Source organism: Callorhinus ursinus, unplaced genomic scaffold (genome assembly GCF_003265705.2).
Source record: "Callorhinus ursinus isolate GAN/ISIS: 27379988/994484 unplaced genomic scaffold, GSC_fseal_2.0 scaffold18, whole genome shotgun sequence".
Classification (NCBI taxonomy): Eukaryota; Metazoa; Chordata; class Mammalia; order Carnivora; family Otariidae; genus Callorhinus; species Callorhinus ursinus.
Genome location: NW_027397080.1, coordinates 9,770,079 through 9,797,424, shown reverse-complemented (window position 1 = coordinate 9,797,424; position 27,346 = coordinate 9,770,079). Strand labels below are relative to the sequence as shown.

At 36.0% G+C, this 27,346-nt stretch overlaps 1 protein-coding gene across 9 annotated transcripts in view; it reads left to right on the top strand.

The window, feature by feature from the left end:
• ZMYM4 (zinc finger MYM-type containing 4) overlaps positions 1–26,988 on the top strand; it is a 129,897-nt gene extending 102,909 nt beyond the window's left edge. For 8 of the 9 annotated variants that reach the window (XM_025856487.2, XM_025856488.2, XM_073902921.1 and 5 more), the window contains 9 exons: positions 318–497; positions 854–948; positions 4,569–4,740; positions 4,917–5,012; positions 7,072–7,223; positions 15,517–15,628; positions 17,093–17,341; positions 19,625–19,754; positions 21,055–23,565. In XM_025856487.2, coding sequence (XP_025712272.1) covers positions 318–497; positions 854–948; positions 4,569–4,740; positions 4,917–5,012; positions 7,072–7,223; positions 15,517–15,628; positions 17,093–17,341; positions 19,625–19,754; positions 21,055–21,262 — 1,394 coding nt within the window. In that variant the 3' untranslated portion in view covers positions 21,263–23,565. Of the gene's footprint in view, positions 1–317; positions 498–853; positions 949–4,568; positions 4,741–4,916; positions 5,013–7,071; positions 7,224–15,516; positions 15,629–17,092; positions 17,342–19,624; positions 19,755–21,054; positions 23,566–25,730 lie in introns of those variants that run through there. The other variant, XM_073902923.1, reaches the window with a different exon arrangement.
• Positions 26,989–27,346: the final 358 nt, after the last annotated feature.

Here is a 27,346-nt window from a genome sequence, read left to right as displayed (position 1 = left end):
ATCAGTATCCTTGGATTTAATATTTGTAATTATAGCTATTTGTAGGGGGCATCAGGTGTTTATGTATGCTAATATGTAATGAGAATAATAAAAGATACCTCAGATATTGGTTTTAAGGATTAATTGAAATAATGCTTTAAAGTGTATACCAAGAATATGAAGCCAGTTTTATGAGGCTGGTGAAGTTTTCATTCTTTAGTGTACCTAGTTAAATTGGCAGTCATCTCGGTTTTGTTATTCCAGCATTCAGGAAGGTTTCTCAGCACGAATAGAGTCTGTCTTATTTTGAGCATTTGTTTGTTTTCTGTCTGTTTCAGACCAAGGAAGTACATACAGTGGTGACCTTGAATCAGAGGCAGTATCTACTCCGCATAGCTGGGAGGAAGAGTTGAATCATTATGCCTTAAAGTCAAATGCTGTGCAAGAGGCTGATTCAGACTTGAAGCAGCTCTCAAAAGGGGAAACTGAGCAGGATCTGGAAGCAGATTTTCCATCCGGTTTGTGCCACATAAAATACTCTTGATTTTAGAAGATTGGTATAACTCTGAATTGACATTATGAAGTTGATATACAGTGTGATAATCTAGGGCACAAATGATCCCCACCTTTGAAGGTTAAATAATAAATAGTTAATTTTGTGTTGCGTTTAACCTTTCCCATGGTAACCATGTAGGAGGTTTCCTTGATTTTTAATGAAGTTTTTAAGTGCTGTATCCTTTGTTTTTCTTAAAAGTTACTTTATCATGAACAAAATAATATAGTGATGATTACCTGATGTTTCCTCCCCCATTCTGTCTTTATATAAATCTGTGAGTTATTTACCTCAAATTATGCTTTCTGCTGATTATTATAGAATCCTTTGACCCACTGAATAAAGGACAGGGAATCCAGGCACGTTCCCGAACAAGACGACGGCACAGAGATGGCTTCCCTCAGCCTAGACGAAGAGTAAGCAGTAGCTTAATTTTTCTAGTATTTTCTTTCCTTTGGTGTCTCTTAGTTCTTGATGTTTATGAAGCTCTGTAACAGGCAGGGTCACAGAATTCCATACATTGTTTTACACAGCCTTGTCCTTTTGTGCCTTTATTTGTTTCTTATAATCAAGAACCATATCTTTTGAGTATTTTAAAGGGATATGTAAACCTCAATGTTTTGGTAATAGAGGTACTGAGATCAAGTCTTCTAGCATAGCACATGGCAGGTGCTTAGTATGTGATTATTATTATGTAGCTGTTCAATGTTTGTTGTGATTGTCATCATCTGGACCATCATTATATAAGCCTTTTCCAACTGATAGAAGGGTAACCACAAAAATTTACAGTTTACTGGTGGATGGTTTGTTACTCACTTGTGTTACAGTAAGTCATCCAGGACTTACTGGGGACTGATAGCTAGGAGCATGTACTGACTCATGGTCCAGGTTTCAGCCATTCAGATACAAGAAAGGGCAGCATTCCTGGCACTCCAGAATAGTATATGACACAACACCTGTGTATGTCCCACATAATCATGGCATCTTTATGAATTTATAAAATTTTGTAAATGTATTTGTATTATATTTGATGAACGCAAAATAATAAACAATATATGGCAGACAGCTGTTGTTGAAAAAAAGACCATTACCTTTTACTTTATATTTCTTTTAGCATGGTCTTTTTCTTTTGTTTTTATAATTGAGGGTGTTCTGTTGTTTTACTTTAAAAAGCTTTTTATAATCCTCGTACACTTTTTTTTAAGTCTCTAAATTTAGCTTTTTTATATATCATAATGAGGTTTATTTTATTTAATATAGTATAATAGGGAAATTCATGTGGACTGTTTTTCATATTGACAGGACTTTCCCATACTAAAAACTAAAAGAATAATAGCCTTATTTTTAAAAAAGTATCTCTGTTGAGTTATAATTACATGCAAAAATTCATAAATTTTAAGTGTAAAATTTGATGAGCTTCAACAAATATATTCAGTATGTAATTAACACCACAACCATAGCACTTCCACTGCCCCAAAAGCTCCCTCATGACCTTTCCAGTTAGTCTTCTCTAGCTCCTGATAACCCCCAATCTGCTTTGCAGATTGATGCAAAATGGTACTGCTTTGCCTTTTCTAAAATTTCATACAAATGGAATTATGTAATTTGTAGTCTTCCCTGTTTGGCTTCTTTAACTTAGCCTAATGTTTTGGAGATTCATCTGTGTTGTTTCATGTATCAGTAGGCCATTCATTCCTTTTTTTTTCTGAGTAGCATTTCATTGTATGGACAAACAGAATTTGTTTAACAGTTGATGGAAATTTGGGTTATTTCCAGGTTTGGGCTGTTTCAAATACAGCTGCTATGAACATTCTAGATATAAATCTCTGTGTGAACATATAGTTTCATTTGAGGAAAAATATGCAGACGTGGGATTGCTAGGTTTTATAGTAAAGATTTTATTTATTTTAGAGAGAGAGTGAAAAAGCACAAGCCGGGGGAAGGGCAGAGGGAGAGGAGAGAATCTCAAGCAGGTACCCTGCTGAGAGTGTTGCCCAGTGCCAGGCTTGATCTCACGACGCTGAGATCATGACCTGAGCCAAAATCAAGAGTTGGGTGCTTAGCCAACTGAGCCACCCAGGCACCCTGAGATTTCTTTTTCTATATTGATTTTATGTACTGTGATTTTGCTCAGCTGAAGTCTAGGATTTTCTACCTAGACAGTCCTGTTATTTGTGAATAAAGATTGTTCTACTTTTTCCTTTCCAATCTTAATGCACTTTTTTTTTTTTAATGTATTGCACTAGCTAGGATTCTTTTATGTATTGTACGCTTCAGTACAACGTTGAATATTAGTGATGAGAGCAGATCTTCATGCCTTTTCTCAGTCGTAGGGCAAGTGTTCAGTCTTGCAGTATTAACTATGATATTACTTGTAGGTTTCTTGTGGAGGGCCCCTGTCAGGCAGGAAGTTCACTTCTATTTTTAATTTGCCGAGAATTTTTATCATGATTTGTGTTGAATTTGTCAGGTGGCTCTCTTGCATCTATTGAGATCCTCATCTGGTTTTTCCTTTCTGAGTCTATTAAAATGATGACATACATTAATTCTTAAAATGGTAAACTAACTTTGCATTCATGGGATGAATCTTACTTTCTTCTGATGTATTTACTCTTTTATCTGTTGCTGGATTCAGTTTGCTAGTATATTGTTAAGGTTTTATAAATGTCTCCATTGAAGAGACAATGATCTGTAGTCTTCTAATTATAATGACTGTCTGGCCTTGTTCTCAGGATAATGGTAACATTGTACAGTGAGTTAGTGTTTACTCCCTTTTTATTTTCTAAAATAGAATTGATATAATTTAACTGCTGGGTCTACAGGGGTTTTGTAGGAAAGTTTTAAACTATGAATTAAATGTTTATGGCTGTTTAGGTTATCTCTTCTAGAGCAAGCTTTGTTAGTTTGTGTCTTTCAGGAAGTTTGTTCATTTCATCTGCCTTATCAAGTTTATTGGCGTGACAGCATTCTCTTAACCTTTTAATGTCTCTAGGATCAGGTATTGGTAATTTAATGTTTTCTCTCTTTTTTTCCTGATCATTCTAGCTAGAAGTGTGTTTTTTTTATCTTTTAAAAGAACCAGCCTTTTAATTTTATTAATTTTTCTCTATCCTTTTTTCATTGATTTTTGTTCTTTTTATTATTTCCTTAATTTTCCTTACTTTGGGTTTTATTTCATTTACTTTTTTGGTGGGGGGAGACAGAGAGAGAGGCAGGCATAGGGAGAGGGAGAGGGAGAGAGAATCCCAGGCAGGCAGGCAGGCTCCATGCCCAGTGCAGGGCCTGATGTGAGACTTGATCTCACGACCCCGAGATCATGACCTGAGCTGAAATCAAGAGTTGGATGCTTAACTGACTGAGCTACCCAGACACCCCTCTTTCTTTGGGTTTTAATGTGGTCTGCTCTTTCTAGTTTTCCTAAAGCTTTGATTCTTGATTTTAGACTTTTATTTATTTTTCATAGAAGCATTTTAATACTATAAATGTCATTTTAAGCTTTAGCACTGTGGGAAAAAATGTTTTCATTTTCACTGAAGTTCAAAATAATTTCTAATTGCGTTTGTGGTTTCTTCTTTGACCATGGGTATTTATAAATGTGTTGTTTAATTTCCAATTTTTGAGGATTTTCTTAACATCATTTCATTATTGGTTTCTAGTTTAATTTGATTGTAGGTAGAGAATTTATGGGGGCTTGTTTTGGATACCAGAATGGATCTGCTCATGTGTTCCATGAAATGGACCTGAGTGGTAATAACTATTATTCATACTTCATAGGGTGGGTTCAGTTTCTGGAACATAGTGAGTACTCTAATGTTAGTAATTATTAGAGTTCTGCATTTCAACTCTCTTTTTTTCTTTACTCATATGGATTGGATTAACCTCTAAAACTCTTTCTGGCTTTAAGAACTCTGAATCTTTAGGATCTAATAATAAATTGTGTATTCTGGAAATTTATTCCCTTCTTTCTTTGAGAACTATGTTTCTTAAAGATTCAGAACTAAATTTTATATTCTGTGAATTTTTTGAATTCTTACAGGGACGGAAGAAGTCTGTAGTGGCTGTGGAGCCCAGAAGTCTTATTCAAGGAGCCTTTCAGGGATGTTCAGTGTCTGGGATGACACTGAAATACATGTACGGGGTAAATGCCTGGAAGAACTGGGTTCAGTGGAAAAATGCCAAGGAAGAGCAGGGGGATCTGAAATGTGGCGGTAAATACACAGCATGAATTTGTGTCTTGATTGAGGGGGTTGGGGGTATATAGTTCAAGTCATCAATCTACACAAAAGGGATACATATTAGGTCAAAAATTGCATAAAACTTTGGTTTTGGTGTTAAATTTTCCTCCATTTTTATTTAAAGTTTTTATTTCTTCTCTCCTTGTCAGGTATTGAACATGCTGCATCTAGCCCATGTTCTGACCCTTTAGGAAGTGCTCAAGACCATGCACTCTCTCAAGAATCCTCGGAGCCAGGCTGTAGAGGTAAAATCATTTCTCTTTGTAGTCTGAATTCTCTAAATCACTTTTTAATATCATTGCCGATTTTAAATTTGTAAATGGGAATATTTAAGATTATTTAAAAATTGGAGTCTTATGGTAAAAGAGAGAAATTAATATCCTACTCTCAATTATAAAGATCTTGTTATGAAGGTAAGGTTGTATGGGCATGAATTTGTTACGCAAATGCGAGGAATTGTATTCCTTCCTCTAACATTACGCGGGTGACTCAAATCTGTATTCTTGAGCCCTGTATCTGTAACATGGAACCCATTGTGACACTTCTGCTGTTGGTGGTGGTGTTGAGAAAAATTTTACCTGGAAAAGCCTTGCCTCTTCTGTAGGAATTTTTCCTAATAATAAGCTCTGTGAGACTGGGTGCCAGGAAATTTGGGACCCAATAAACAATTCATATAGAGCAGCAGTGTTTAATTTTAGAGCCTACTTTTTTTCCCCTCTGGTTTTGAAGTTCCTATTCTAAACTTTTGTTTTCAGTTTTTATTTTCCTTTTTTATTATCTGTGTCTTATGTAAGATACTTACCATAATCTTTGTGGAATGAGATAGGGCAGGAATGGATGAGTATGTCCTTGTCACTAGATACTTTGCATCTTTCCAACTATACCTTCTTTCTAACAATCAGGTAATTGCATGCACTCTTGGCTTCACCTCAGTCTACCCTGCTGGCTTTTGGATACGTGTCACTCTCCTTATTGGAGCAGTCAGTGGCTGCTGTGGTCTATGACTGACGCATTGAGTTCCTGCAGATCAAGTGTAATCTCTGCTGAGTGATAAAAATATACTTCTTTTAGGGAGGTTTATTAGGCCCTTTAACTTCCAGTTTGAGCCACCGCACTCTTTGTTTTAAAGAAGGAAGAGGGCTAGGGAGAATGGAGAGGTAATATTATATTAGACTGCCAGGCCTAAATGCAATAGCCACAGGGGATGCCTACTCATTTCTGCTATTCATTCATCCAAAAAGTACTGAATTTATGTACCAGGTATGTACCATGCATGGTGGTTAGGTACTTTGGTGAAAAGGTCAAACATGGTCCTTGCCCTTCTGAACCACCACTTACCTTTTGAAAAACTAAATCAGGGAAATTCGAGTGTATCTTTGAAAACATGCAACCTTATCTAAATGCAGAGGAGCAGTGACTAGAAAAAGAGTACTTTCATTCTAATCTGAATTGAAGTAGGATCTCTATTGGAGTAGTTTCTCTACATATCAAATTGTAGGATCTCTACAAATCAAATTGGGTCGCTCTCCTGGTAAAATTAATTCAGTTCTTAGTTGTCTTCAAAGCCTTAATATGCTAGGTGAGATTTACCACCATCTGCCTCCATCTACCCTTCTTGATTTTTTCCTGTATATCTAAGTCCCCTCAATCTTTTCATTTTTCTGTATTCCAGCATTTCTAAGGGCATGAAGATGTTACATGTTACTTGAAGTATTCTTTTTTCAAATAAATCAGTTAGAGAAGGTTAAACAGCATTTTTATGCAGATATTCTCAGAACCGTTAATAAACCTTTTATGTATCATTGTGAATTCTTTAGATGCAGATATAATAGTATGCTGCTGTTTTCTAAATTTATCAGATCTTAGAAACCCAGTTTTCTCCAGCTCTCATATTATTAGTACTTTGTGGAATATGCTTTGGGAAGTATTTTTATATCCTTAGATTGCAATTCTTTATTCGTTTGTTTACTTCTTCTTTACCTTTCAAGGTCTGGCATTAGTGTCACATCCTCCAGAATCTCACCTGACCCTTCCCTGTCTGATAGATGTTCCTCATTTGCTTTCCTAGAATCCTTCTTAAACTAAACCCCTGTCATAGCACCTGTTACACATGGTGCACTGCATTGTTTTTATTTCTTTAACTGAAAAAGCCTTCAGATCGGGATTTATCTGTAATCCATGTATTCACCAGTGTACACTATAATGTCTGAGCCCACAGTAGTAGTCAGTGTTTTTCAGTGACTAAAGTAATGTTACTGTGTTTCTTATAAGTTAATATTTCAGATGTTTTCTACCTTTCCATAGTCCGTTCTATCAAGCTGAAGGAAGATATTCTGTCCTGCACTTTTGCTGAGTTGAGTTTGGGTTTATGCCAGTTTATCCAAGAAGTGCGGAGACCAAATGGTGAAAAATATGATCCAGACAGTATCTTATACTTGTGCCTTGGAATTCAGCAGGTATCAAATTCAGTAATTATTCTAAAATGTATTGCATTTTTAATAATTCTGATAGATCTTGTGATTCAAGCTGAAAATTATAGTGTATATGGTTGTTTGGTATTGCTTTTATACTCTGTTCTTAATGAACCACTGCCCCTGATTTAAAAGTCTTGATCATATAGCCTTCCATAAGCCAAATTGAGATTGTTAGTAAAATAACAGAAATTGAGTATGGTGCATTTTATTGTTATATGGACAAAAAAGGCAAAAATAACAAAGTCACAAAAAGTGACATAGGTGACTGTGTGTGTATATATATGTACTTATGTAAATCATGTAGTCTTATTAAATGCACGTTAAAATAACAGACATGGGGCACCTGGGGCACCTGGGTGGCTCAGTCAGGTAAGAGTCTGCCTTCCGCTCAGGTCATGATTCCAGGGTTCTGGGATTGAGCCCAATGTCGGGTTCTCTGCTTAGCGGGGAGTCTGCTTCTCCCTCTCCCTGCTCATGTGCTCTCTTCTCTCTTAAATAAAGAAATAAAATCTTTAAAAAAAATAAAATGACATACCATTATTTGTCTATGACATTAGCAAAAAATATTATAACACTTATTGTTGATACGAATTCTGTGAAGGGGATTTGCCTTCATAGCTGGTGGTTATTAGTACACACTTCTAGAAAGCAGTTTTGAGCACGTTTTTCAGTAATATTTTTGAATGTTCATACTCTTTTGCCAGTAATTCACTTTTTGGGAGTCTGACAAAGCTAATACTCTGAAATTCAGACATCATTTGCACAAAATTGGAAATAACTTCAGTGCCCACCAGAGTGTTATGTTTAAGTAAATTATATTTATAAACTTGTATATTATGTAGCCAATAAAAATTGTTTACAAAGTAACTTCTAGTAACGCGTAAAAATACTAATATTAAAACATTAAATGAACAAAATGAGAATATGAATTCTGTGTGCATCAGTATATGTTAACATACAATGATTTAAAAACCACTCCTATAAATATGTAATAAAATGAAATGCATCAAAATATGTTGATAGTGGTTATCATCTTGGGTGGTAGTGCTCTGGATGTTGTTGATTTTTCTTTATTTGCGAAATTTTCTTCCATTTGTATGGTGGGGGCGGTGTTCTTTTACTTAGGCATTTATTCCTAAAGTTTTGTTTTTTAATTATAAAAGTAGTATGTGTTCAGTGTAACTGTTAAAAACAGTAAGTTGAAGGCATATAAGGACAGTTTTCTCTCCTTCATTCCCAGTCTCTGAGATAACCAGTGTTGCAGTATCTGTCCTTCTGTGTCATACACATACGCGTGTGTATAGATGTTTTAGATGTGTATAGTTTTGCTTAGTTTTTAGCAAAATGGGGCTGATACCATATACATTTTTTTGCAGCTTTATTTTCTCAATCTATGTATCCCTCCAGGTGAACATAAAATCAAATTCCTTCCTTTATAAAGGAAAGCTGCGTAATATTGAAGAATACGAATATACCAATTAATCACCCTTTTTTCCTTTAAGTATTCAGGTTACTCCCCCCTTAGTCTTTTTTTTTTTTTTTAAAGATTTTATTTATTTATTCATGAGAGACAGAGAGAGAGGCAGAGGGAGAAGCAGGCTCCCCAGAAACAGGGAGCCTGATGTGGGGCTCGATCCCAGGACTCTGGGATCATGACCTGAGCCGAAGGCAGACACTCAACCATCTGAGCCACCCAGGCGCCCACTCCCCCCTTAGTCTTAATACAGTGCTTTAGTAAATATTTTATTTGAGTGCCTGATGAACTGGTGCTTTTATTTTTAGGTTAAAGCATATATAGATTTTTCTTTCTATTTTTTTTTTAAGATTTTATTTATTTATTTAAGAGAAAGAGAGCATGGGCAGGGGGATGGGCAGAGGGAGAAGGAGAAGCAGACTCCCTGCTGAGCAAGAAGCCAGAGGTGGTGGTGCTTGATCCCAGTACCCTTGAATCATGACCTGAGCTGAAGGAGGATGCTTAACCGACTGAGCCTCCCCAGGCACCTGCATATATAGATTTTTTAAATTTTAAGATATTTTCATTTTACATTCCAGAATGGTTAATTTACAGCTTTACCAGTAGTATTATGAGTGCCCATTTCTTGAATTCTCCTCTTTTTAATGTTTATTATTCTGATGGTCTGATGGCTTAAAAAAAAGCATCTGGTGGCTCCAATTTGTATTTTCCAAGTTTTATAAAGTAGAATGTCTTTTTATGCTGTTGGTCATTCGAATTTTTCCTTTCTATCTGTAGGATCTCTTTTATATTGGGGATAAGAACTCTGATATAAATGCTTGAAATAAATTTTTCCAGTATATTTTTTGTTTTCCAGTTTTTGTTTATATATTTGCCATTCCAAAATTTTTCCTTTTTATATAGTTTAATAATACACATTTATTTACCTTTAAAATTCCTGGTTTTTCTGTGTTGCTTAGGATGGTCTTCCTACTTAAGTATTTAAATTCTCATAGATTTCTTTCTTAAATATTTGGGATTTTTTTAAGATTATCTTTAATACATCTGAAATTCATTTTTGTACATGATACAAGTGTATTTCTGATGAATAAGATTTGTGATGGGTATCTAGTTACGCAAGCAGCATTCATTTTCCCCAGAGTCAAAAGAGTACTTTCGTTATTTAGTTATTGTTCCCATTATATTTTGATTCAATTTCTTGATTGTAAAAGATATATATATTTTTAATTTTATTTATTTATTTGACACAGAGAGAGACAGCGAGAGAGGGAACACAAGCAGGGGGAGTGGGAGAGGGAGAAGCAGGCTTCCCGCTGAGCCGGTAGCCTGATGTGGGGCTCGATCCCAGGACCCTGGGACCATGACCTGAACTGAAGGCAGATGCTTAATGACTGAGCCACCCAGGCGCCCCTTTTATAGGTTCTTTCAACCAAAATTTATCGCCAGGCGTGCATTTTGGTTAGGTAAAAGTTGTGAAGATTCTAAACACACTTCCTGTACTTTTAGAGTTTATGATATTATTGGATCTAAAGAGCATTTTCTAATTTTATCAATGCAGATGTCAAGAAGTGTGGTAGTGATTCCTATTCTGATTTGAATATAATCAAAACGTCATTGCTGTGATTTCAGTCAAAAACATTTGACTGCTTTACATACCAAATACTCCGCTACCTATAAAATATACTCTAATTTGTGAGACAAATCAGAAACTTATGAGAGTTTTTTCTAGTATATTTATCATATTGTTATATTAATAAAACTGTTAAAAAGAGGCTATAATTTAATAAATTGTCAGCTGGTTGTTTTAGAAAGTAAATATCATGAACATTTTATCAATTTTGACAAAAAGTAACTTTTCCTTAACTGTAAAGAATTTTAAAAAGGTTACTTATGTTGACATCTCAAATGTGTTTCCTCTTTTTTTTCTGATTATAAAAATAATTATGCTTATTGTAAAGAATTTTATTTTTTTTATTTTTTTATTTTTTAAGATTTTATTTATTTGAGAGAGTGAGAATGAGAGAGAGGGAGAGAGAGAGAGCACGTGAGGGGGGGGAGGGTCAGAGGGAGAAGCAGACTCCCCGCTGAGCAGCAGGGAGCCCAATGCGGGACTCGATCCTGGGACTCCAGGATCATGACCTGAGCCGAAGGCAGTCGCTTAACCAGCTGAGCCACCCAGGCGCCCTATTGTAAAGAATTTTAAAAATACATAAAAATGTAAAGAAATAAACTCAACTGTAATGTCAATACCTGGACCACCATTGTTAACATTAGCCAAGAAGGGGATAATTGACAAAAGAAACAAATAGGCAAGTAACAAAGAAAATCAACAGATAGCTAACAGGCAAAATGTACCAGGAATGCCTAATAGTTATTTACTGTGTATGCTATGTGTTAATATAAGCTTATTTCATATATTAACTCATTTGTTAGTGCACCTCTCTGATGTATAAGGACTATCATCATCACCATTTTCTCCTAGGCACAGGGAGTTAAAATCTTGCCTGAAGTCCCCAAGATAGTAATTGGCAGGGCCAGAATGTGAATCCAGATGGTTTATCTTCAGAGTCTGTTCTTATGATCACTGTGGTGGACTGCCTCTCTAATATGAATGGTGCTCAGCTATAACCAAGGAAAAATTTCACCCATTAGGCTGATTGAAAATTGAACGATTGAGGTGCGCCTGGGTGGCTCAGTCATTAAGTCACCTGCCTTCGGCTCAGGTCATGATCCCAGGGTGCTGGGATCGAGCCCCACATTGGGCTCCCTGCTCCGTGGGAAGCCTGCTTCTCCCTCTCCCACTCCCCCTGCTTGTGTTCCCTCTCTTGCTGTGTCTCTCTCTGTCAAATAAATAAAATCTTTAAAAAAAAGAAAAGAAAATTGAACAATTGAGAAGTTTGATAATACCAGGTATTAGTGAAGACATATATACATTTTTCTTGTGTGGAGGCTTTTTCAGAGGGCAAGTTAATGTGACTTTTAAAACTTTAAATACATGTAGGGGTGTCTGGCTGGTTCAGTCAGCAGAGTGTGTGACTCTTGTCTTGGGGTTGTGAGTTAAAGCCCCGTGTTGAGTGTAGAGATTACTTAAAAATCTTTAAAAAAAAAACAAAAACAAAACTTTAAATGCATATAGATTCATCAGTCACGTAAATCCATTGATCAGTATTTTCCCCCAAAGAAATGCACACATATGTGTACAGAAAGACATGTATTTTCATTGTAACATTGTTTTTAACAGCAAAAAATTGGAAGCCATCTATGTGTTCATCAAAATAGTAGTGGTTCACTCATCTATAATATGTCTGTACTATTGAATACCATATAGTAGTTAAAAAGCAATGAATTGCTCTTAGACATTTACATGGAAAACTCTTAGAGACATATTTTTAAAGTAGTGTAGTACAATATTTACATTATAAAATACACATATCATAAAACTTACCATTTTAAAGTGTACAATTCAGTGGCATTAAGTACATTCAGGATGTTGTACAATCGTCATCACTATGTTGCTCTAGAACTTTAATACCCTAAATGGAAATCTCATACCCATTAAGTAGCCACTCCCTATTACCTCCTCCATTTAGTCCCTGGCAACCATAAATCTGCTTTCTATCTCTCTGGATATGCCTATTCTGGATATTTCATATAAGTAGAATTATACAATTTTATATGGCCTTTTGTGTCCAGCTTTTTTTTTTTTTTAAGATTTTATTTATTTGAGAGAGAGAATGAGAGAGAGCGAGCATGGGGGGGGGGAGGGTCAGAGGGAGAAGCAGACTCCCTGCTGAGCAGGGAGCCCAATGCGGGACTCGATCCCGGGACTCCAGGATCATGACCTGAGCCGAAGGCAGTTGCTTAACCAACTGAGCCACCTAGGCGCCCGTGTCCAGCCTCTTTCAACATAGGGTTCACCTATGTTGTAGCATGAATCAGTACTTCATTCCTTTTATGTCTGAATTATTTAATTCTTGGATATACCACATTTTGTTTATCCACTCATCTGTTCATGGACATTTGAGTGGTTTCTAGCTTTTGGCTATCACAAAAAGTGAATGATACTGTGAACATTAACGTACAGGATTTTGTTTGAACGCTGTTTTCAATTCTTTGGGGTCTTATGCCTGTAAGTGGAATCACAGGGTCATATGGTAACTCTATGATTAGCTTGTTGAGAAACCAACAAACTCTTTTCCACAGTGGCTGCACCATTTTACATTCCCAGCAACAATGTATGAGGGTTCTATTTATCTTCATATCCTTGCCAACATTTGTTAATTTCCTTTTTTCTTAATAGTCATATAATGGATATGAGGTGATATCTCATTGTAGTTTTGATTTGCATTTCCCTAATGACTAAAGAATGACCTTTAGTCATTTAGCATTTTTTCATGTGCTTATTGGCCATTTGTTTATATCCTCTTTGGATAAATATTTAAAACCTTTGTTCCATTTCTAAATTGGGTTGTTTGTCTTTTTGTTGTTGAGTTGTAGGCTTTCTTTATATATTCTGGATATTAAACTCTTTATCAGATATGTGATTTGCAAATATTTTTTCTTAGTTTCTGGGTTTTCTTTTCACTCTCTTGTTAGTGTACTTTGATGCACAAAAGTTTTGAATTTTGATGAAGTTCAGTTTATTTTTTCTGTTTCTTGTGCTTTTGGTGTTTTATCTAAGAATCCATTGTCAAATTCAAGTTCATGAAGATTTACCCCTATGTCGTCTTTTAAGAGTTTTATGGTTTTAACTCTTACGTTTAGGTCATTGATCCATTTTGAATTCATTTTTTTATCTCATGTAAGGTAGGGATACATGTGAGTTAGGGATAATTGTTTATGTAGATCGCCAGTTTGCCTACCACTATTTGTTGAAGAGACTGTTCTTTCTCCGTTGAATGGTCTTGACATCCTTGTTGAAAATCATTTGATATGTGTTTATTTTGGACTCTCAATTCTAATACATTTGTCTATATGGTTATTCATATGGCAATACACACTATTTTGATTACTGTTGCTCTGTACTAAATTTTGAAATAGGGAAGTGTGATTCTTCAAGATTCACTTGGCGATTCAAGGTTCCTTGCAATTCCATATGAATTTGAGTATTGGCTTTTTCCTTTCTGGGGGGAAAAAAAGCCATTGAGATTTTGATAGAATTGCACTCAATCTGTAGATTGCTTTGGGCAGTATTGCCATTTTAACAGTATTCTCTTCAGATCCATGAATGAGATGTTTTTCTTAAGTATTCCTTAATTTGTTAGCGTTCGTTTTTTTTGTAGCTTTAAGTGTGTAAGTCATGTACCTCCTTGGTTCAATTTATTCTTAAGTATTCTTTCTGATCGATTGTAAATAGAATTGTTTTCTTAATTTCCTTTTTGTATCGTTCTTTGCAATTGATTTTTGTGCTGCTTGTATCCTGTAACTTCGCTGAATTCATTTATTAACTCATAACAATTTCGTGTGTGTGTGTGGCTGTATGTATTCTTTAGAATTTTCTATATATAGGCTCATGTCATTTATAAGTAGAGATAGTTTTACTCCTTAGGACCTTTCCTATTTGAATACCTTTTATTTATTTTTTCCTGCCTGGTTACTCTGGCTAGGACTTCAAGTACAATATAAAATGGAAGTGGCAAGAACAGGCAATTTTGTCTTGTTCCTGGTCTAAGGGGGAAAGTGGTTTTTAAAACATGTATTTTACATGTATTCATATGTTTGAGTAAAGGTATAAAACTCAACTCTGTGTTTCTAATGTGTAGTGAGTTGGAGTATGTCATTCTTCACGTTTTCTGTATTTTAACTTTTTTTCCATAATGATATAATATTTTTAGGTTGTGAAAATAACTTTATTAAAAGAAGAAAAAGGCGAATACTTCTCAAAAGTAAAACTGTGATCTAGCAATGTCATGAACTGCCTTTGAAGAGGCCTATAAAAATGCATGTTGAAATGGCATATAATTTTTATTAGCCAGAACAGATGTAACTAGAAAAAAATTTTTCTCCCAAGCCATACATTGGATAGAAAAGCAGAAAACCAAAATAGCCATAGATAAATAAATTAAAATATACCAAATCTTAAAAACAGCAAAAGATTTTTGGCATATAAGTATACCTTGTGTTATTCTCTAAGGGCTCATTTTATTTCCCTGAGTGATTTCATCTACCTGCCCTGTAACCTCAAGATGTTTTTTAGCTAGCAGTACTTTACCCGGGCTGTTTCTTGTTTCCCATTCTGTGATACGATTCTTGATGGCTATAATTAGCATAGTTTTACATCCTATAATTAGACTTGAACTTTTTGAAGGCTGGTTGAGAGCTGTGGTTTAAAATTTGGGTATCCTCAGGTCACCTGACACTAGCTAACTGTATTATTTCAGGAAGTGATCTTGTAACTAGGCTAAAAAACCAAAAACTTCTGAGAGCACATTTGCATTTAGATCCTGTGAATTTGAAAAATTATTTGGAAAATACAAATTAGAAGCAATTTTTTAGTATATCAGTTTCATGAACTGAGTAAAAGGTACTTATTTATTGTAATTATTCTATATCATCCATGTTTTAAAAAGGAAATAGAAAATTTTACCTTGCAAGCTCAGTGCTTGAGGTATTGACAGTTCATATGAAAAGGACCTTAGAGCTTGAATCCTGGTATTTTAAGATGTATCCTTAAAATGGTTCACAATGTTAAGGGCAAAAATTAAGGGTAAACTTTATTCCTTAAAATAATTAAAAAAAAAAAAACCCAAAACTTGCGTTTTCTTTGTATCAACATATATGTTTCCATTTTTTCTCTTGTAGTACCTGTTTGAAAATGGTAGAATAGATAACATTTTTACTGAGCCCTATTCCAGATTTATGATTGAACTTACCAAACTCTTGAAAATATGGGAACCTACAATACTTCCTAATGGTAGGATGCTTATCTTTTATTTTGATTCTTTTCATGATATGCCTTCTAAATTGCTTAATTTTTATGATTATCTTTTTATATAAATTGTTCACTTATATTTCTGTCTTGATTTATAGCATATTTGGACTTTTGAGGAGAAAAATCTTTGGTTTATTATTGATTTTAGTAAAATTATAACTTCCATACAGTGTATGTATAGATACTAACAAAAATAAAAAACAACTGGAAGTTGTATTTACTTTTTAGAAGCCATTTTTGGTCTGGTAGTGTCGGTGAGGTTGCACACTCTACCAGCAACTGACACATACTTTACTTCTAGATTATACATTAGCAGTGGACTTTCAGTAGTTCATTATCAATACCCTGTACTGGTTGTTACAAGAGTTAAATCTTCATCCTTGAATTTATCTTTGACCATACGTTGTTGGACACTTCCCTGATGTACTCCTGGTCTTAGGCTCCTTGGCTGTGAATGGAGAGGTTGAATGTGATGTTCAGGAATTTGTGCCCCTTTCTTTTGGGCTAGAGAGCACCTTTGAAGCACTCTGAGCAGTGTGGTGGCTTGATGCATTTAGCATCCAAAGAAGAGACAAGGGAGATAAAATTGGAAGTAATAAATTCATATTTGTGGTTAGTCTCCCAAGAATAGAATGCATAAGCAGCAACAAAGAGGATTGGTGAGAGAACATAAGGAAGGACCTGCATTTAAGGGCTGTCATGAGGAGTGTGCGCTTAAAGGTGCACTCATCTTAATTCTTCTGCAGGACACCTGCTTTTCAAGAAGAATCCCATATAAGTCATCACAGTAATCACTCTTAATATAAATTTAAAATAAGATGGGGTGTGAAGGAGGGAGGGAGCTAGCTGCCTACTAATGATTTGAGCTAAAATGAAACTGAACCAGTTAACTGTAAGCATAATGATCTCAAACAGGAGTCTGCAAACTGCTTGATTTGGCCTGCTGCCTGTTTCTGTATAGTCCATGAGTTACAAATGGTTGGGAAAAAAATCTAAAGAGTAATATTTTGTGGCAGATGAAAATTATATGAAATTTAAATTTGTGTGTATAAGTAAACTTTATTGGTACACAGCCACACCTATTTGTTTCTGTATTGTCTGTGGCTTCTTATCTTCAGTAACAACAAAGTTGTTCAGAGCCTCTGTGGCCCACAGTACTTGAAATATTTACCATCTGGCTCTTTATAGAAAAAGTTTGCCAAACCCCGGTCTAAAATAACAATAGATTAAAACCGTTTCAGGGGATTGCTCAGTGTCTGCTTCGGTGGAGTCATCTGCTCTTCCTTTGCGGTGCCTTTTCTGGCTTTCCATATAAGGAGGAGGGGGAAAGTTGGGAACAGTGGGCCATTTCCTTTATATCTTCCTGTCTGAGAATTTGAGAAATTGCTTGGTCCTGTTTAGCAGGAGCTTAGTACTGTTAACTGCTTTCCCACTTCTTCGGTGCAGGTTACATGTTCTCTCGCATCGAAGAGGAGCATTTGTGGGAGTGCAAACAGCTGGGCGCTTACTCACCAATTGTCCTCTTGAACACCCTCCTTTTCTTCAATACCAAATACTTTCAACTCAAGAATGTTACTGAGCACTTGAAGCTGTCCTTTGCCCACGTGATGAGACGGACCAGGACTCTGAAGTATAGCACCAAGATGACATATCTGAGGTTCTTCCCACCTTTACAAAAGCAGGAGTCAGAACCAGGTGTGTGGTGGAGTTTGTGAGATTTCTTTTTGAAGTCCGGTTAGTATACAAATAGAGACTTAACCACAGGAGGGTAAATGTAAATTCAAGACATGAAAGAGTGTAGCTTTAGATTAATATGTAGATGCTTTTTATTGCCAGGGCTAGGTTACAGGTTTGCCACAAAATGAGAGCAATCACTTGCTTCACTGTACTTTTTTTGGCTTTTAAATTGGAAAGTCTGATTTAATTGGTCCAGGAGTAGAGCCCAAATAAATCTGCGTTGTAAAACTTCCCAGGGAATTTAAACATACAGCTAAAAAAGAGAATCACTGAATTAGAGGCAATAGATTGGCCAATCGCTATTTAAAAGGAACCTGTCTAATTTTTAAATCTACTGTTTCTAAATCTTTTTTTTTTTTTTTGACCAAAGCACCTCTTTTTAGTTAACATTAACTGGCAAGTTCTGAAGAAACTTAAAAGCTGGCCCAGAGTATGCAGATGGTGTTTGACTTAATGATTTTTCAACTTTACAGTTGTGAAAAAGCGATACACACACATTGAGTAGAAACTGTACTTTGTGGACTTTTGGTATTTTCTTGGGCTAGTGGAATGCAATATTATCCTCTCTTGTGATGCTGGGCAACAACAACAGTCTGCAGCTCCCAGTCAGCCCCGGGATTGTGAGGGTAGACAACCCATATGTTTACAGCCATTCTGCACCCAGTCATCTTTTTCACTTTCCAGTACAGTATTTAATCAATGACATGAGATAGTCAACAATACTTTATTATAAAATAGGCTTTGTGTTAGAGGATTTTGCCCAACTGTGGAGCTATGTAAGTGTTTTGAGCATGTTTAAGCTACGATGTTCGCTAAGTTACGTGTATTAAATGCATTTTTGGTCATTGTAGTCAAGGAAAATTTGTATTGCTTTTGTACACGATGGAATAATATCAGCAGTCACAATTTTCTTAGAAGGCTTATGGTCTTAACATTCCTAAAACAGCCTATTAAATAATAGTTTGTTTTTAACATTTAAAAAACTAACATATTATGGAACTAGAAATTAAACATATTAATTTTGACCAAAATCGTAAGTTCTAAAATTCCCAAAATCAAGTTGTTACTTCCTTGGGATAAGAGTGAAATACAGATTTTTTGAAAGTGAGAATTTAAAAATTACTGAAACTAAAGCCTGTAAAGAATAATTGTGATGTTCATGGTTGTGTTAACTTTTCTCTCAGTTGCTCCTTTTCTTTAGAAAATGTAACACCGTTGTGCTTTTTCACCCCATGACTATGTCCTGTCTCCTTTATTTTGTTCGTATATAGCCCACTTTGTGCTCTTAACTGATGTTAATTGGGGGCAGGGAGAGGCAATCAGGTAACATTTCCCTGTTTTCTGATGAGGTGCTTTACAAGACTGGTAGTAAGTTCAGCTTTTCTGAATGAAGGAGTCTTTATATTCAGGTATCCTCTAAATAGAAAACTGGGGTGAATTTTAAGTAATAACTAATGCAGGAAGCTGGGGAAAATTCTTTGCTACCTTTTAAGAGCAGCTGTAAGAAAAGAAGAAAACCTTTTTCCTCCGGTTTGCAGCAGATCCACCACCCACTACTATTCTCTTGAAGCCTGAAGGGAGAAAGTGGGAAAGAAACAGCCCTACTTTCCATGTCTTCACCCTAGTTTCTTTTTGATAACCCTTGGCTTCTGCAAAATTCTGTTGGTGAAAAAGGGCTTGTCCTTTTCTTATCAGATGGTCAACTTTACTGAGAATTTCTTTTCCCAACAAAGATTCCATTTTTCATAATACTATGACAGATAAAAGAAACTTGACCAAATGCCCGGTGGACACTGATGACCCACAGTAAAAGTATTTTCAGGTAAAAAGGTGACAACTTCTCTCTTGATCTCTCCTGTAGAAGAGCACTTAGAACCCTTTTTTCCCGTTCTTTTTCTTGCTGTGGCTTAAGATATACCTGATGAAATTTTGTAACAAAGTTAGGTTCAGAATTAGGACCTAACTCTTCCAGTACCATGCTCTTTGCCATGCTGCACCCACTTTGGTGAGCAGGGGAACATAAATTTTACAGAACATGGACTTTGATTTGTTCAGTCCTATTAAGCAATACTTAAAATACTGCCTAGGACCTCCATAGGTGCTCAGTCAGTCCTTGTGGGATGAGTGAGTGAACTGGAGGAGAAGGGAGTGACAGTTCTTACTGGAAACAAAGCTCAGTGGTGTCTTGAGACTGGAAGAAAAGATTTTTCTGATCTTTTGATTATTATTTCCCATCTCAAGATAAACTAACTGTTGGCAAAAGGAAACGAAATGAAGATGATGAGGTTCCGGTGGGTGTGGAGATGGCAGAGAATACTGACAACCCGCTACGATGCCCAGTCCGACTTTATGAGTTTTACCTGTCAAAATGGTAAGCAGCCTTCCTCTGGACTAGATTCAGCACACTTCAAAAAGTAGTTAACGTGTTTTGTTTTCTTTTAAAGATTTTTTAAATTTATTTGACAGAGAGAGACACAGCGAGAGAGGGAACACAAGCAGGGGGAGTGGGAGAGGGAGAAGCAATCGTCCCGCTGAGCAGGGAGCCCGATGCGGGGCTCGATCCCAGGTCCCTGGGATCATGACCTGAGCCAAAGGCAGATGCTTAACGACTGAGCCACTCAGGCGCCCCGTTAATGTGTTTTGGATTTCAGATGCTTAAGTATCAGAAATACAACTTTAGACAAGGATGTACCTTTAATCTCCTTTTGTCCCTGTTTTCATATCTGCCTGGATTTTGGACCCACGAACAAACTGCTTTTTCTTGATAATTGTTTTTCTGAAAATCTCTTCAAAAGCAAGAATCACAGCTGTTGTTTAATCTTTACAACTGTTGCTCAACCTTTATGTGATAACTAAACTGTTGTGATTTTACTATTTACATAGGAAAAATTTTAGAGTAGAGGTTGTACTGCTAAACCTATAAATAGAAAAACAATTTACTTATTTATTTATTTTTTAAAAAGATTTTATTTATTTGACAGCGAGAGAGGGAACACAAGCAGGGGGAGTGGGAGAGGGAGAAGCAGGCTTTCCGTGGAGTAGGGAGCCCAATGCGGGGCTTGATCCCAGGACCCTGGGATCATGACCTGAGCTGAAGGGAGACACTTAACGATTGAGCCACCCAGGTGCCCTGAAAAACAATTAATTTTTAAAGAATTCGTATTTTTTGAGTGGTCTTTCTGTTACAGAAACTTTAAAACTTTAGAGTTGTAAGAGCCACACTAAAGTACTTTTTTCTCCAAGAAATATAGTGATTGGGTTTGCCCCATGGTAATGTGTATTGAGTGCTCTTGGGGATCATTCCAGGGTATTGGGTGCTGAGGATATGTGGCTCTCAGCCATAATGTCAAATGTGAGTTGAATTTTTTGTTGCTCCTAATAATGTTTTAAATACTAAAGTTTGTGAACGACTTATACTTTGTCTTCTATTAACATTATACTCACCTCCGGTGAGTGGAGGAAGAAAAAATGTGCAGTTACAGATTGCACCTGGGGCGGAATGCCCATAAACTTACTTATCTCCCTGGGTGTGTTGCGTATCTATGACAATAGTCACAGTAGGGAAAAAGGTGAGAGCCACTATATGAAAGAGTAGTTACGTATTTCCTATACTTCTTGATCCCCAATTTCCTTAGTTTCTTTCTTTCTTTCTTTTTTTTCCCTGTGGATAGTTCTGAAAGTGTGAAGCAGAGGAATGATGTGTTTTACCTGCAACCCGAGCGCTCCTGTGTTCCGAATAGCCCCATGTGGTACTCCACATTCCCGATAGACCCTGGGACCCTGGACACCATGTTAACACGTATTCTCATGGTGAGGGAGGTACATGAAGAACTTGCCAAAGCCAAATCAGAAGACTCTGATGTTGAATTATCAGATTAAAGTGGAAGTGGGGTTCCTATTTTCATACACATGGGTGTGCACCAAACTGTGAATGCATCCAGCTTTGGAAAACGATGTACAAGTCCAAGTCCTCTTGACTTATCTTGATTATAAGATAATGGAAAACAGATGACTCGTGAACCACAGTGTGGATGTACAAATGAAAATTGAAGGAAAGAATATGAACTGAGAAATGTTGTTCTTTGGCAGTGATATAGTTCTTAGACATCTTCAGAATGACTAACCAATTTCTCTGAGTGGTGCATAATCTTATTTTGTTTGGGAATAACAAATTGTGGAATATTTTTAAGGAAAACTGTTGTATAAAACTCTACCATAGTAACCTTAGACCTTAGAGAGGTAGCTTTGGAATAAAACCTTGGCTGCAGTAGGCTACTTGGGCAAGCCCTATGTGCACGTCAGGGGAGAAATCAGTGCAGAGCTAAGAGTGACATCACATGAGGACTGTGGGACCCAGACTTGAAGACCCAATAAAAATACTCAACTTTTTTTTAAAAGGTAGAGAGTGAAGTGGTCTTGATTTTGATTTTCACTGCCAAGCCAATTCTGTGAAGGATAGAAGCCTCTGGTGCTTTTGCCATGGGCCCCTCACATCAGGGAAAAAGGCCTTCACTGCTGTTCACACATTAATGTGTCCCTTAAACTTTCTGGGTCTTGCCTTCTCAGCTGTGGGTCTGAATTTGGGTATATTGAGGTAAAGGGGCTGAAACTCCACGAACTGATTATGCACACAGAAAATCTGTGGAGCCCATTAGACCCCAAGTGTCTTGAAATGTTTGTAGAAAACCCACTAAAATGCCCACTTCTCTGGGTGTCAGCCTTTATTGCTGCTGTCTCATAGCATGAGCTGTGGTACACAGAAATGGGGGTTCTCCTTTTGTTTTCAGTTTATCCCCAAATGGCAGCTTTTCTCTCATTGTTTTATCTTCCTATTCCCCCAAATCCTCTTATTTTGCCTTTTGCACCGTTTCTGGAGGCCCTTGTCATTTCAAAAAGAATAGTCTCTCTCCTTCCTCTGGCAAACCTGTGGGTGATTCCACAAAGACACAGTATTACTTAGCTATCAGAATTATGATAGAAAAGGTCCTAGTATGTTCCTATAAAGCATTTGGAAGATGATCTTGTTGCCCTAAGAAACTTGAAAATACGGATTCTGGGGTTAGGGTATAAAGACACTGACTTGCATATCATACCCACAGCAGGTCTTATAGCATTATCCCAACTCTAGCTGTTTTAGTAGTTCTGTGAGGATTGCAAGTCATAGGTGGGTTTGGCATATCAGTCCATCTCCCTCATCTCCATTCTCAGTTTCTTCCCCCAGAAAATTTTTACTCAAAGTTCTTATGATGTTGGCCAATAACAGAACTTCTTTAGCTGAGGTGAATTTGACCCTGTACTAGAAATGAGAGAAGTCCAAAAGCCTCTTAGAAATTTTAACCTTGAAAGACTTTTCAATATGTCCCATTTTTAGATGGGGGTGGCAGGTGTTTTGGTTTTTTTAAATAAATGAAAGTCATTTAAGTACAATAAAAATTTAAAAGTAGGCCTTTTGACATTGTGTACTTGATGGTTCTGTCCCTCTGCCTGTAACAAATTTCATTTTGGTTACCAGGAACTGTGTGAAAGAAGTAAATCTGCCCCAATTCTGTATGATTAATTCCATCTGTGTTTGTCATTTCTGACTGGAAAACTTCTTACATTCAGATCTTGTTTGATATGGAGGAGAAACAACTGGATTGTCTGATAAGTCTGCCAATAAACTATCCAGAAACATCAGTTGTAATAGCCCCCACTATACAAATTTTATGGTTTGTATAAACACTAACATTTCCCCTTCTGTAGTTGTATCAAGAACAAATATTGTTGGCATAGTAGATACATTGTTAGAAAACACCAGAGAGAAAAAAAGAAATCTGTATCTTTTAACTGAGAACAGCTAATACCCAGGTCTATAGCTGTCAGGACTTCAATTGCATGTTAGTCCACAGAGTTGTCCAGACCCTAAATTAATTCGTAAAAGAAAATCTTGATTAATTATTGGTCATTCTTCATAAGTGTAGCTGTTGATATGTGTGTCAGACTATTTGCTTTTTAAAATTTTATTAAAATTATGTAAAATTGCATTTTTATTTCCAGGGGAGGAAAAAAACATCAAACAAACAAGCGAAACATCTAAATTATTCTTTCTGTTCTTTTTTGTTTTTTTTAACCACTTTTGGGTTTTCCCCTTGCAGAAACCACAGAAATATTCCCTTAGAATAAAATAGTATATTTGTATTTGATGGGTGAGTTATTCCTTTTCTTTGTCTTGAACAAATTTTAAATATTTTTTTTCTGTTTAATCTTATGGGTATGAGCCAACAGATGGTATATTACAAAGAGAGAGCAATTTTCAGGAAATAAATTATTTGGTTTTTACTTAGTCCAGTAAACATTGTTTCATTGCAAAGTCTTTTCATTTGTTTTCTTTTTTCCATCAAAAGAATTGTTCCCACTTTTAGTTGATTAATTATATTCAAAGCCCTGAAAGCTTAGAAATACCAGGTATCACATATACGTTTCATTTTAGGCAAACTTTTTTGCATCAGTTCACCTTGAATGATTTTGAAATTGTGAGACTGGGATAAAGAATATATATCCATTCTTAAGGATACATACATGCTTCATTTGGAAACGTGAGACTAAGTGGCATTTTCCTTCGACTCTAGCTCTACCTTGGTATCGTGCAACTCACTTTCAATTCCACATGGATTGTTTTATCTACTTCTTTTTGGCATTCCTAATTTTGTAAAACAGGAGTTTTCCAAGAAGTCTTAAAATGAATTTCTGTGTATGAATCCCAGTTTTCTATTAAATTCAGAATTTAGTTTTCCATGTAAATAAAAAAGTTCCCAATGGTAGTGAGTTGAAATTTGAGGAAAGAATTAAGCACTAATTCCCCTAGTTCCTCTTGTGTGTTATCATTGTTGAAAGAATAATCATTGAGAGGCATTGTTAGAGAATAGGAAGATCTGAGGCTTTGGAGCCTAGTCTTTCCACTTACTGGTTGTATAGCTTTCAGTAAATCACTTAACTTCTGTGTGCTTCACTTTTCTTACAAAGTGGGAATAAGAATAACTTTTATAAGTTTGGCACATGTTAGGCTTTCGGATGTCATGGATTTTTTTATTATAACATGCAGATTGCCAGGCATATAGCAAGATTTTAAATAAATGTTAATCCCCTTCCTGCAGCCTGAATTTTCACTAAGTTCAGTGCTTCTGATTCTGCAAAACATAATATCCTATATGATTTGAATCAAATATTTAGAGTAAGTACCATATGTAATCATAAGTTCTTCACTCATGTGCATATGCATATGAATAGTAATCAGCATCACAAAAATCCACTGATAACTTACTACATTGAAAAAAAGGAGGAAATACATGGTATACTTTTTTTTTTTTTTAATTGGGGAAACTCTCAATGAAATTTCATTTACTTGGTAATGGTTATATACCATGACTTGGGAGCAAGACAATTATATAACAATATACATCTCCCAACTTCTTCATTAACAGAACCCCCTGCCTCCCCCATGTTTTAGCTCGGCAGTAGTTTCTTTGGTAAGTGATTATACTTTCCAGGCTCCTTGCAACTAAATGTGAACATGGGACTGACTTTTGACCAGTGGGTTGGAAACAGTAGTTTATAACTAGCAGGCCACATCCTTAAAAGGAAAGGGCTTGCCTTCCTCTTGTAATCTCCCCTTATCCATGGGCTGGAATGTCACTGTGCTCATGGCAACCCAGTTCTGTCTATGTGGGACAGGGCAGCATATCAAAAGCATGTTAACCTCATAAGGCAGGGCCACTTCTCTCCTGAACTGCCTGCTAGCTTGGACCTTCACATGAGAAAGAAGAAACCTTCCTTCAGCCATTGTTATTTGGTCTCTACTAAAGTAGCCAAACCAGTTTCCTAACTAACAGATTTACTATGCCCAGTGTCATGCTACTGCTTAATATAGATCTAGAAATTCTGATCCACACCATAAGGAAAGAAAAAAGAAAGAGACTATCGATATTGGAAAGAGAAATAACACTCATTATTTTTATTTTATTTTATTTTTAAGTAATCTCTACACCCAATGTGAGTGACCATGACCCTGAGATCAAGAGTTGGATGCTCCACCGAGAGAGCCAGGGCACCTATAAAACTCATTATTTTTAAGTTATCTTTTCAGATGTCCAGGTACACCTATGTATTTAAGAAAAGAGCAAACTATTAAAAATAAGTTTAAGGATGGTAGCAACAAAATAGTTCATGAAAATTTCAAGCACTTTTCTACTAGAGTAGCAGCCAATTAGATAATGTGATTAAAAGGAAAAGATGCTGCTCGCGGTAGCAGTGAAAGCTATAAAGTATTTAGTAATTAAGTAATACACACAAAATCCTGTGTTTGTTTTAGTAGGTGGTGTTGGAAAACTGGCTTTTTACATGGAGAAAAACAGGATACCTAACTAGCATCATGTCCAAAGGTGGGCTCTCAATGGATTTAAAGGTCTTTAAATGTGAAAGGTAAAACTATAAAATTAATAGAAATACAGAGAATATTGTTGTGATCTGGGGGAAAGAAGGAGCTTCTTAAAATTCCCAAAGCACAAACCATATGGAGAAAATGTACATACTTATTTTATATCAGAATTAAAGATGTTTGTCAATAAAAGATGACAAACAAATGACAGGCTCAGAGAAGATACAGGTTTCCCCGCTCTCTGAGGGTACAGTGTTTCTATGAAAACTTGAGTAAACCAAAACTGTGTAGAATGGAAATTTATATGGAACATTTTAGCATTCCCAGACACCAAAATAACCCCTCTTAGGTTTTTCTGAGTCTTCAGGGTACATCTTGCTAACAGATGCAGAAAATAAACCAAGATAAAGCACAGATGCTCACAGACACCATGCAAAGTTATGGAGACCGAGGTGGTTGATGCTGAGACGCTGAGGGTCGTTCCCAGGAAAGGAGCTTGGCGGCGTCACTCTTACTCCTTGGGATGTGCGCTGCCTCTATAAGGGCTAGCTGTAAAACTCAGAACGTGTTTTGCCGTGTGCCTTTTTTTGTGAAAGTGATAATCTTCTTCTGATATCTTTCAGTTAGCAAAAATGGGTACTAATGTAAGTTTTTTGTGAAAGTAAAGTGGCCTAACACAGACTTCCAAAAAGCGGGAATACGTGTACTTGCAAAACTACCAAATGATATATATCTAGAATATACCCACAACTGAATTGTAAAGAAAACTGAACAAAGAATAATGAATACTTCATAGAAGAGAAACCCAAACAGGGAACATGTATATGAAGAGATGTTCAGACTCCTTTAGTAATCATGGAATTTCTCTTCAGATCTATCAGTTCATGTCCTTAAGATTGGCCAAATTAGAAAAGTTGGTAATGCCAAGTGTATTGGTGTTAGGATATAAAAACCCTTACATATTGCAAGAATAATTGAACTATACAGTTGACCCTTGAACAACACAGGAGTTGGGGCAATAATCACACAGTTGAAAATCAGAGTATTAGTTTTGACTCTCCAAAAACTTAACTACTAATAGCCTATTGTTGACTGGAAGCCTTACTGATAACAGTCAGTTAATGCATATTTTGTGTTTATATGTATTATATGGTGTATTACAATAAAGTAAGGAAGAGAAAAGAAAGTGTTATTAAGAAAATCATGAGGAAGAGAAAATTTACAGTACTGTACTATAAAATAATCCATGTATATTGTGGACCTTACAGTTCAAAATCATGTTTTTTGAGGGTCAACTATATAACCAGTCTGGAAGGCAATCTTAAACATCAAGTTTTAGAACAAAACAAGTTTTGATAGCTTTTACTAAAAAAAAAAAAAAAAATATCCCCTCCCCCCATTAAATAAAAGATTGTTACCAAATGCATTTTGTGTATCTATCTATATAATTTGTATCATTATTCATTTAGTGAAATACATTGATTCTGATATCAAACCATCCTTGCATTCCTTGATGAAACCCTAATTTTACATGTATTTTTTATATATAC